This window comes from Sinocyclocheilus anshuiensis, unplaced genomic scaffold (assembly GCF_001515605.1).
Source record: "Sinocyclocheilus anshuiensis isolate Anshui unplaced genomic scaffold, SAMN03320099.WGS_v1.1 scaffold229, whole genome shotgun sequence".
NCBI lineage: Eukaryota > Metazoa > Chordata > Actinopteri > Cypriniformes > Cyprinidae > Sinocyclocheilus > Sinocyclocheilus anshuiensis.
The window spans coordinates 365,538-377,509 of NW_015537957.1; the positions used below are offsets into that span (position 1 = coordinate 365,538).

The window sequence follows — 11,972 nt, forward strand, 5'->3', positions numbered from 1 at the left end:
TATATATATTGAACCCAAACTTTTGAACAGTAGTGTGTTTTCCCCTAGAATGTATTATCTGTACACATTTGTACAAAACATGCATTTTTTCATTGCAAATCAAGCATTTAAAAGCACTATCACACTTGCTATTTTTGATATAACAATTTTATTACAAAATTTAGACCTTTTTCATCTTTCAGTGCTGCCATGCTTTTAGCATATAACAATACAGTATCAGAATAGATTTAACTTGTGAAATATGCCTAAAAAGCTGTGCCTTTACTCATGTGAGGATAACTTCAAATAGGACTAAGCAGTGACCTCAAAGTTTAGGAAATTGTAAGTTGTTCTCTTATTTTGATCTCCACTGTATTTGATCAAAAATAAAATAAAAACAGTAATATTGTAAAATATTTTTGGAATTTAAATTTTGTATTTGAATATAATTTAAAATGTTATTTATTCTGTGATGGCCAAACTGAATTTTTAGCATCATTACTTCAGTATCACAGTCTTCATTCCAACATGTTGATTTGCTGAACAACAAATATTTATTATTATTATTAATGTTGAAAACAGTTGTGCCATGATACATTTTTTATGCCTTGATGAGTATAAAATGATCAATATAATTTTGGTAAAACACGTCTTTACTGTCACTTTTGATTAATTTAGTGCATTCTTGCTGAATAAAAGAATTCATTTATTTAAATATATATACATTTGTACAAAACATGCATTTTTTCATTGCAAATCAAGCATTTAAAAGCACTATCACACTTGCTATTTTTGATATAACAATTTTATTACAAAATTTAGACCTTTTTCATCTTTCAGTGCTGCCATGCTTTTAGCATATAACAATACAGTATAAAATCTCAACCCAAAATGAGCTAATAAAAGCAGTTTTTCTTTAATGCTGTTGCAGCATTTAGATGTTCATGCTGTTTTCTGTACATGTAACATTCCTTGAAAAATACAAACACCTGCCGAACACGCCACAATTAAAACAACTTTGAATTATCAGCCTATTCTCGCAAACCGTTTGAACTGTTACGAGGCGTAATCAACATAACGTATCAGTAGTTACACAAGGAAAGAAAGAGATAAATAGAAGTACACTGCAAATAATTACAAAAGTGTCGAGATCCGATCTTTTCAACAGCCCAAGGCACCCAGGCTTGAAATATGTTGGCAATTATCAAGTTATTTTTTACAAACCCACACACACACACACACACACATACACAGACACGCCAACAAAAAAGAACAAACAAAAATGCTTGAAGCAGGAGGTGATAAGACAGAACAAAAGCATGATTAAAAAGAAAAGAACACACTCAGCTTTGCTTGTTTTACATTCTACATCCGAAGTTCACAGTGAGTATCCCAGGCAGTGGGTAGATCTATCTAATAATCCTGATGGGGAATAGTAACTTAAGTGGTTCAGAAATCTACTGCGAGACTACATGGCTTCCTCTTCGAAGGAAGAGGTCAAATGATCCAGGCTGTAAATATGGAAGTCTGAGCCATATTGTGTTAAGTAGTTTTCCGGTAAGGCGTTGCTTGCCCAACAGACAACCAGAGAAGAGCAGAACCACTGTGCTTTCAAGCTAAGACCAACATCAGCATATGCCTTCAAGATCCAGAAATACATGACAAAAACGTGATTGTTTTAAGTGTTAAGAGACAAGAAATATTGAAATATCTAGAAAATTCCCGTTGACTTTGATGTCTATGCTTTTTCTTGATTGAAAATGTTCTTTAAGGATGAATGATTTGGTAACAGACACCTGGAAACTCGTATCTCTCACTGGCTGGGAGATTTCTGTGCTCTTTTAGTTCAGTTGGCGACAGGCCTCAAATGTCCATTTCGAAGCTCCTCCGTAGATGTCAATGCTGGTTTCCAACCAAGAGAAGACGCTCCCCACTTGTGCTTTGCTGCTGCATGTGGCCAGGTTATAAATCTCTCCCACGGACAGCTTTCGGTCCCAGATGTTGAAATTCGCCATGTCACCGACAAACGCTTGAGTGGCATCAAACCCACCACCAAGAGTATCCTGCAGGTGGATAACATTTATTTGAGTATTTGAGATGCTAATAAAATAAACGCTGAATGCCTTCAAAGACATATGATTGGTCCCTGTTAACCTTTGAAGCTAATCTGCCCATAAATGATTCATATGTGCTTTTCATCCCTATAGGCATCTTTGAAGGTCTCTGCATTTCAAATGGGCCAAAATCTTATCTACTGGTTGTTTTATAGAGCATTTTAGAATGGACTCTTTTCAGTGATATCTTTTTATAATTGGCTCTGTTAATATTCTATAGTAATTCTATAGAGTTTTAGTACTAAAAAGCAAAATAATAGTTTGCTCCGCATAAAAGACAATTAATAAAATATCAGCTGCAATTAGGGGTGTATGATAATTATTGTCTAAGATAATATCGTAATTGTTGTTTTGATGATGTGCAAGCTGACATTATTGAGTATGTATATGCAAAAAACAAAAGCTCGTCTTTAGAGTCCAAAAGCATTCATTGCGTGATGAAACCTATTAGTATTCAGTTACAATTAGTATTTCAAGTTATTTCTGTACAGATTTTTTTTTTTTTTTTTTTTTATAAAATATGATATAGGCTCGTTTAGTAGTATCACACAAGCAAGAGTGCCGTTTTCCCGAACATCAGCATGTGAATGTGATCGCAAATGTGAGTTTCATTTCAGATACAATATTGATTGTTGTTTTTTTCTGTTTCTGTAATGAAAATTGTTCCAAACAAAGCTGAAACAGGACATTTGTGCATCTCAGAGAAACACTGCAGTGTTTCATTCCTGAATGAATCTGTTTTTGAATGAATCATTTGAGACAATGATTCAATGATCCAGTTGTTAAGACAGTTGCTTGCTTCATTTATAAATGAATCAGCTGTTTTGAATGAATCGTTTGAATTAATGATTCAGTGAATCACTTATTAAGACAGAGACTTGCCGCCACCTACTGGTGGTTTTAGTGTCATATTCAAACCACCCAAGGTACCAGCACAATGTTGATATTTATCGTTATCGAAAATATCGAGATACCATTTTTTGGCAATATCGCACAACCCTAGCTGCAATGCATTATGGCATTGCCTTATCTGAAAAAGATACATGCAATGCTGCCTTTCAATTTAGCCAAAACTAGGTGTTTTACAAATCAGCAGTGAAGCTTCCTAACTTTTGGACCAGCTTTTGCCTGAGAGAAAGCCTACAATGTCTTAAAATACAGCTATGTGGGCAGCTCACTATGTTTTGGAACAGAGCCATTGTGTATTCTTCACTCATCATTAAATCATCGTTGTGTAACATCTTGAACTACCACGCCACACTTTGCTGTATTGATGAGTGAATTAAGGTTAAACAGAGGATGCATACCTGCTCTTGTCCCAGAATCAATACCCCTTGTGGTTTGATTGGATGGTAAGGGGCCAGACTGTCCCCATTTCCCCTCATTACACCATCCTGATAAGCTTCCCACATTCCATCTCGAGTTGTCCATGTGATACAAATGTGATGCCATTTCCCATCATTGATCAGGAAAGGCAGCTTAGCAACCTACATCAAAAGAGGGCAAAAACCAGAAGAAACCTAAAGATCTGTCTGTCTGTCTCCTTCAAAGGAATACAATTAGGAATTTAAATGTGAAGAAAAACCATGCATGCCTACATTTCCCAAATGACAATTCATATTTTTCTCAATATTGTTCAGGTCAGTGCTTCTAAAGTGTGAATATACCTTATCATTGATGAGCATTTCCATTGGGTTGTTTCCCCACTCAATAAGAACCAGTTCATTGGCCTGTCCCGGGACTGCATATGAGAAAGGCGTCCCCACTCCTGGAGAGGCGTTGGATTTGAGCCACATGCAGACGGTGAAGGCGTACATCTCTGGCAGGCTCTTCTTGACTTTAGCATACATGTAGTTGGTCCTCAGAGGGAATGTCAGCTGGAATTTATCCAGTGGTCTGTTTTCCTTTTGGCCTGTTATTAAAAAATAAATACATTAATGCATTTAAATAATGAGTCCTCTAATTTTGTCAAAGACATACAGTCTACAAAATCTCTATACATAATTCTCAGTAGCTTTTTATTGCTGTCCATAAATGTATCCATGCATCACAATGAAAGCAAAATATAAGGCATCATGTGTGTTTAAAGTATATTTCTAGGGAATAAAAAAGCATTTATTGATTTTATTTGGTTCTTTTTGCCTGGGGAAAGACAAGCACTCTAGTGCTGTCATCCCACCAGGAAGCCTCCCTCCTCTCATTTATTTCTACTCTAGTGTTTGATGCTCGCAACAAATAATAAGGCGTAAAAGCTGCAATCAATGGGCATCATTACTAAGGTAGAGAAATAGCTCAAACAAAAATGTAATTCTGTCATATAGTTTACTAACCCTCAAGTTATTCCAAACCCACACAATATTATTCCATGGAAGACATTTGCATGTTAGACTGCAATTTAAGTTGTTATTCCATGAAATTCTTACCATGTGCTGTATTGCTCAAACCTAATGCACGCATTTAAACATAGCATATCAAGAAATAAAACATCATTTATAATCAATAAAATGTCATTTCTTTAATTAATTGCCTAAAAAATATTGAAAAACGTTTTAAAGGGGTCATATGATGTTGCTAAAAATAACATTATTTTGTGTATTTGGTGTAATGAAATGTGTTTATGCGGTTTAAGGTTCAAAAAACACATTATTTTCCACATACTGTACATTATTGTTTAAGTAGTTTTGCTTTCACAACGAAACACACAGCGGGTTTGAGTGAGCAGAGGCCAGCGGCTAGAGTGAGCGGCGGCGGGCGGGCTTGAGAACGGCTTGCGGCAACCACATGTGACGACACCGGGCTGGACTCCACTTCGCCTCAAGCGTGTGATGGAAATATTACACCCCTACCATACTGTAATGCCGTGTCCGGCCGGAGCGATGAGACAAAACCAATAAAACCCATTATAAACGAAGCATTTGTTGCATCCAGTGGGGACATAATTATGGATTCTAATGACTTATACTGTCTTTTTATGCGTTGCGTTGCATCGTGCCGCGTAAACATAAAACCATGTCTGCATTTGTGATCAGAGAAATGACAAACAACAAGCACTACTCTACACTGCTCAAAACTCACGTTTGAATCATCAGTGGCAAATCCTTTAAATATGAAAACGTAACGTTACTTATAGTCTGTGAGTCAGAACAGCCGGCATCTTCCCACATCGTGATGTAGACATGTGGGGGCGTTTTAGAATAAGCCGTTTTAGATAGGCGTGGCTGACTCTTAAATTTCATAAAGAGTATCTCTTTGGATTTGAGACTTTAGTCTTTGCTACTTTACAGATCTTCTTTATGCACCAAGAGCTTGTAACACTCCAAAGAGAAAGGAAAAATTCTTTGGATTTGAGACTTTAGTCTTTGCTACTTTACAGATCTTCTTTATGCACCAAGAGCTTGTAACACTCCAAAGAGAAAGGACAAATTTAAATCGCATCATATGACCCCTTTAATCCACATCCTGCCCAATGTACTCATCTAAACAAATTATTCTGTACATAGTAACTCGAAACTGTTATTTATTTTGTATACATTTAGGACTCTTTATTATGATCCCATTAGTTACTGTAGTTACTAGCATTACTTTTGGGGTATCTTTCCATTTTAAACCTAAATGTAAGATGTAAGATACAAACACACACACACACATATCAAAATTAATACTTAGTCCAGATGAATTATCCCATTCTGTCTTGTTGACTTATAGAAGCATGACTTTGAATGTATAACATTTACATAGAATGACGATAAAATGTGATTTACTGTATGTACTAGGGCAAACCCTTTCTAAATAGCATTAAATAGCACAAGCAATTTGACACAAGCTGACATAGCAGCTCGGCCGCATGAAACTATATGCTCATTAACTTCTTGGAAGCACTTAATCTAAAGTGCTCTCATGCTTTTGACAACTTGGGTCATACACTTTTCCGTTGCAGCTCGATCTGACCTTGCCTCATTTCAAATGCATTACGTTCCATATTAGTTCTATATTTTCATTAACCATTTTTATTGCTTTGATCAATTAATCATTGAAAGCACATCGCTTTTGTGAGCTACAGATGATTTTCAGCAAATACCTTAAACTGTGATTTATAACATGGCTTCACGTGAGTGGGAGTACATTGAATGACTATTTTTTGTGCCGTTTTGGAGCTTGACGATGTGCATCGCCGTACGTATCTATTTGGATGGAAAAGCTCAGCACAGACATTCTGCAACGTATCCCTGTACTTCACAGAAGAACGTAAATCTTATTTCTTTGGGATGACATTATGGTGAGTAAATGCTGAAAATCCCTATTCTATGAATGCCTTTTAGACTGTACAAGGCTGTGGGACATTATGCATTTTAATGACTGATAAAAACGTGATTCACGTGAATGAAAATTCACAAAACTCATGAGCTTGCAAAAACTCTCTGGTTCCCATCTGTAAATCATGCTATAAAGCTGGTTGGGTGGAATTGGATATGCAAAGCAATGCAGCTCTGTGGACCCCCCTCCTCTCCTGCGACACACCAGCGCGACACTACGACGCCAATTTATTATCCACGCTGGCATCTCCAAGAATATTTTCCACGTAGAAAAACAGGTCAAGAAAGCGCCCGATACATTTACATGACATGTACATGATAGGTGGAACAGAAATGCGAATGGTTACCTTTCTCTAGATCGGTTATTCTCTGGTGCAGTGAGGTGAGAGTGGACTCGACGCGTCCGCGCTGTTCGCTCTCGTTGCGCAGCCCGGGCTTTCCTTCCTCCAAACCGTTCACACGGGACAGGACCTGCTTCTCCAGGTCGTCAATTTTGGTCTGCAGAAGATCCTTCAAGCTGTTCGCCTGGACGGAGTTGTTATTCCGGCTAAATTGCTTCGAAAGAAAAATGTGAACATCTATTTGCGAGAGGAACGTTTGATTTAAGTTTAGAATAATAAACGCTACAGGCACTGTTTAAGAACCTTAAACAGGTACACACTGCTGCTAGGAGTAAAATATATTCCATATCCAAATAATTTAAGTTGCATATAACTATTTAAGTCAAATATTATTTCATACCTCACTAAAATAAAATAAAAAAGTCCAGATGTGTTTTTTAACACTCATGTTTAAGATTATTGGTTGTTTGTTTGTTAGATTTGTATTACATTCATAAGAATTAAATGCGCAATGATGATGTTCATTAACAGAAAATAGTTTACGTTAAACATACGCCAAACGTTCAGGGTTTAAGAGCAGCCAAATCAATAGTGTGGAAGATTCTCTATAGTTAGTTTTATTATGTATTTATTTTATTTTAATCTACGTTTTTCTGTCTACAGTCTCAGGTAGGCTAATGCGTCTTTTAAAAAAGAGGATTGTGCGCTAACATTTAGCACCGCTTTTCTTAAAAATACAGTGAACTGATGTAAAATAAAACATTAAAGTTGCGAGAATCGCAACACCGTTCAATCTGAATGCGTTCTCAAATAAATCCACCGGGCTCAACATGGAAGAAACCGCTCCAGGAGAACAAACATACCTCCAGGTTCTCCAGCCTCTGCTTGAGTAACTGTAAAGTCCGTGAGAGTTGAGTCAGTGTGTCCGTCGGACCCCTCGACACATCTCCCATTGTGTTCTTGGTGCCCGTTTCCTTCCGTCGTCCGCCGACCCTCGCGTCTCCAGGCTCGGACGCGCTCTGACTTTCGCACCTCGTCAGCTTGGAAGTCAGTTCCCTGATGGTTTCCTTCTGGTTCATGATTGTTTCCTTCTGTTGCAGCACCGTCTCTCTCAGTTGCATGACCGTGCTCTTGAGATCCTCCCCAGGCACACTGTTCTGCAGTGTAGCGGCGCATATGTCCATATCCTTGGGCACGGACGTGCAAATGAACTGGGTCTGTCCAAAGTCCTGGCTCATCCCGTCCGCCAAAAGACAAGAAAGTATCAAAAGTTTCCAGTGCATCCCTCTCGCTCCAGCCTCCATGGCGTGTTTGTTTCCGAAGTCTCTTCTGGACAAGTGATTTCAGCAGCGCTCCTTTTCTCTGTCTGGCAGCTTGTGCTGGTTGTAATCTGGTTGTGGTGTGCTCGGGCTTTATATAGCACACGCGTCTGCGGCGGTGAGCTGCATCACGCGCCTGATCATGATCTCCCGCCCCTGGATATTAAAGCAGGGGGAAAAAACATCCAGTAAGTCAATAAAACTGACGGATTTTCCGTTGTCTAAAGCTCAATTAATTCCACACAATCATTGGGAGATTTTCGTCTTTGCAAGGAAAAGTTTTTACATTCTTTTATAATTTAGAGAGATTTTTTTTAAGTTGAATAAACTTAGGCAATGTATAGGCCTATATTTTATTATAAAATATTGTTGAAATGATGTTTATTATAAGTAACGAGTATGAATATAATTTATAAATCATTGAAAAGTGGGGCATTTCCAGAAATCCCCCTATTTGAACAATCATAACACACCCTAAAAAATGCTGGGTTAAATACAACCCAGTGCTGGGTAAAATAGGGACAAACCCAGCAATTGGGCTGTTTTGACCCAGCGGTTGGGTTAAATGTTTAACCCAACCTTCTGGGTAGTAACCCAACCGCTGGTTGACCCAGCGGTTGGGTTACTACCCAGAAGGTTGGGTTAAACATTTAACCCAACCGCTGGGTCAAAACAGCCCAATTGCTGGGTTTGTCCCTATTTTACCCAGCACTGGGTTGTATTTAACCCAGCATTTTTTAGAGTGCATATTCAACCAAACCAACGAGTTAGGTTACCAGAGCACATTATTCTCTTAAACCACCCAGTGTTCTCTTAGGAAAAGCAAAATCTGAAAAGAAACAAAGACTGAATAATTGCTCATCAGAATAAGCACAGTTTTTTTCAACAGAAACGTATTTATTATTTATCAGTGTTGCATTAGCTGGAAAACAGTCTCTCACAATACTAATAGATTAAGCATTTTTGTAAAAAAAAAAAAAAAAAAAAAAAAAAAATTTTTTTTTTTTTTTGAGTATAAAAGAGGATCTAGAAATCTTTTATCACAGATATAAACATTGATGCTTTATACTGAAAATATACAAAAAGCATCTCTAGTTAACACAGTGTAACACTTTGCAATAACATGAGCTTCTACAGAATCGAATTAACAGGCTGTATAATGTTTCTGTATTGATTTAGAAGCATTATGCTGCCATTTCCTGTCTCCTTTGTCCACTTCACTAAATGGGTGTCTGAAAGGACTCATGAAGACAACAGCTTAATTAGTGATGAAGCATAATTGCAGTATCAGAATGATTATTGGTCCTCTACCGCAGCACACATGCCGTGCATCGCTGACGGTAACATTAGTTCCAGCAGTTCTGTCATTGAGTAGTTGGAGGATGTGCTGCTGCAGATGGGTGTAAAATCTATTAGCAACAGCTATAGACTACTCTAACAATGGCCACGCTTCTGTGACATTGCACATCTCTCTTGACATCACACTGTTGGCTGATTTCAGTGTTGCAGTGTGAACACCAAAGTGCATTATGGTGGACTTCAAAGTGAATCAAAACTGGCTGTTCCATGAATCAGAACTAATAAACTCATACAGCTAGTGCACATTATTACAAAGACGCAAGGGTATCAGGGTAACGTGCATAACACTAAAATAATGCAATAAAAGAAACAACACATTGAATGTAAAACGTAACAATAATAAAAAAAAAGGCATGTTCACGGTTCTCTGATTGGTTAATGGTCACATGACATGCAGGTGAACAAATTAAATATTTAATATTTTTAGTAAGTGTTTTATTTTGATTGATGTTATTTAAAAAATATTTTAAGCTATTTTAAAATTATTGTACTTTATCTTTGTTTGATATTTTTAGTAAGTGTTTTATTTTGATTGCTGTTATTTTAAAAATAAACAATAGCTTAAACAAGCTATTTTAAAATTATTGTTCTTTATCTTTGTATTTTTATACGGTTATCCTAAATCACATTGATAAACGAGTTAGGTCAAAAGTAATCTAAAAGTAATTAAAAAGTAGTCCAATTATATAACCTAAAATGTGTAATGTAATGGATTACATTTCTAATTACAATTTTGGTCATGTAATTTGGCTACAGTTTGTAAGTAATCTACCCAACGCTGATTGAACTAAATAGAACATTGTTTTATTTTCGGTTATTAATTATTTTTATTATTATTATTATTATTTAAATGCATTATACTTCCAGATATAATATAGGTTTTACAGGATTTATGCATTTTTATGTTAAATTTAATATAATAGTTCACCACATATATAACTGTAACTTATAGTTAACCAAGAGGTTTTAGTGCTGCATTTTTACAATCGTTGTCTATTAAAATTGCCATGAAACAACTGACTTTACAACCATACTGTGATATATTTCCAAGTGAAATGGCTATCAAAGGACTAAAAAATGTATTGCTGATTGGAATGTAAAAAGTGAGCGCTGAACAGCGTAATGGAGGCAGATATGAATGTGACTGGCTTGAATGCAGTATGGACTTACGTCATAGACGTCAAGTGAGTAATATGACTTTAATCACATTATTGATTAAAGATTATGAGGTCAAAAATGCATAGATGAATCATGCACAAGAAGATCTTCTAAATGCATTAAGAAAATAAATAGGGTCAGTTTCAACTTATTCTTTGTCCATTAACATTTGTAAAAAATCTCCCACAGAATGCAATTTACTACACATTTGGTAGATGCATATGAAAGATTTGCATATAATTTAACAGTTCAGTAGAGCCAGCATTTTGAGTTGCATGTCAATTTGGCTCTACTGTGTTTTTTTATGAACAATCTTCCAGTAAGTGCTCTGTCTAGGGTTTTTAAGTCATTGTAAAAATATTTTTTTTAAAGGTCTATGTTTTCCTTTATAAAATGAAGAGGCAGTGCATAGTAAACATGGCACAGTTTAAGCCCTTTATGTAAAACAAGGTGCTTTGCCATTACTCAACAAGCACTTATTGACCATCATTACCGTTGACCTGCATAGATAAGGGCTCGTCTTAGCGCACATTAAAACAAGAGGTTCAATTATCTGATTACATTAACTGTGAGGAGGAGAGATCTGTGGGCTTTGTATGAGACTTACAAGACACACCTCACCTTTCAGTTATCCATATATATAAGACTGTTTTTAATCTCCTTGAAGGCTTTTCAAATCATTCATAACACTATAGATATTTTTTAACAATTTATCCACCTCCATGTTGTGTAATAGCTGGGCTGAAAGCAGCACTGTGGGCGAATCCACCTCTATCAGTCTAATGATTATATTTTGGCAACCTGTGACAGTCAAGCTTTTTCCTACACAGCTACATAAACAGATTCACATGTAGGTGCCAGAATAGTTATTGGCAATTCAAAACATTTCATACTTTTTGTCATTTTATGAGCTCCTTTCACAAGTTTGTCCTTTTGCGCAGTGTAGGTAACAGTAGTATAAATAAAACACCCTTGAAAATACAAAGTAATCAGCCCAGGAGATCTTAAAGGGATAGTTCACCCAAAAATGAAAATTAGCACATTATTTACTCACCCTCAAGCTAGGCACCTAGGCGTATATGACTTCCTTCTTTCAGATGAATCCCATCGGAGTTATTTTAAAAATTGTCTTTGATCTTCCAAGCTGTTTAATGGCAGTCAGCGGGTGTTGCAGTTCATCAGTCCAAAAGAAGTGAAATAAAGCACATCCATCCATAATAAAAAGCCGTGTGAGGCACTTTTTGTTTTACTCTTATCTGTATGACCAAAAATGGAGTAGCATTTGTCATCTGTTTGATCGCGCCGGCGCCTCGCACAAACACACACACACACACACACACACACACACACACACACACACACACATACATGATCTGTGTGTGTGTGTGT

General features: G+C 36.7%; 1 protein-coding gene across 1 annotated transcript; it reads right to left on the reverse strand.

Moving 5' to 3' along the window:
- Nucleotides 1-1,207: 1,207 nt before the first annotated feature.
- LOC107665615 (neuronal pentraxin-1-like) lies at nucleotides 1,208-8,128 on the reverse strand. The gene is made up of 5 exons (XM_016456554.1): nucleotides 7,611-8,128; nucleotides 6,754-6,961; nucleotides 3,761-4,005; nucleotides 3,401-3,580; nucleotides 1,208-2,042 (listed from the first exon to the last, which is right to left on the reverse strand). The coding sequence occupies exons 1-5, from the start codon at nucleotides 8,049-8,051 to the stop codon at nucleotides 1,821-1,823; spliced, it is 1,296 nt and encodes a 431-aa protein (XP_016312040.1). The 5' UTR covers nucleotides 8,052-8,128; the 3' UTR covers nucleotides 1,208-1,820.
- Nucleotides 8,129-11,972: the final 3,844 nt, after the last annotated feature.

Excerpts from the sequence above, each read along its gene's own strand:
- LOC107665615 (XM_016456554.1), bottom strand. The coding sequence starts at position 8,051 with ATGGAGGCTGGAGCGAGAGGGATGCACTGGAAACTTTTGATACTTTCT. Across the intron at positions 6,962-7,610 it reads AGAGGCTGGAGAACCTGGAG|CAATTTAGCCGGAATAACAA; the intron begins GTATGTTTGTTC and ends TTTCTTTCGAAG. Across the intron at positions 3,581-3,760 it reads AAATGCTCATCAATGATAAG|GTTGCTAAGCTGCCTTTCCT; the intron begins GTATATTCACAC and ends CTTTTGATGTAG.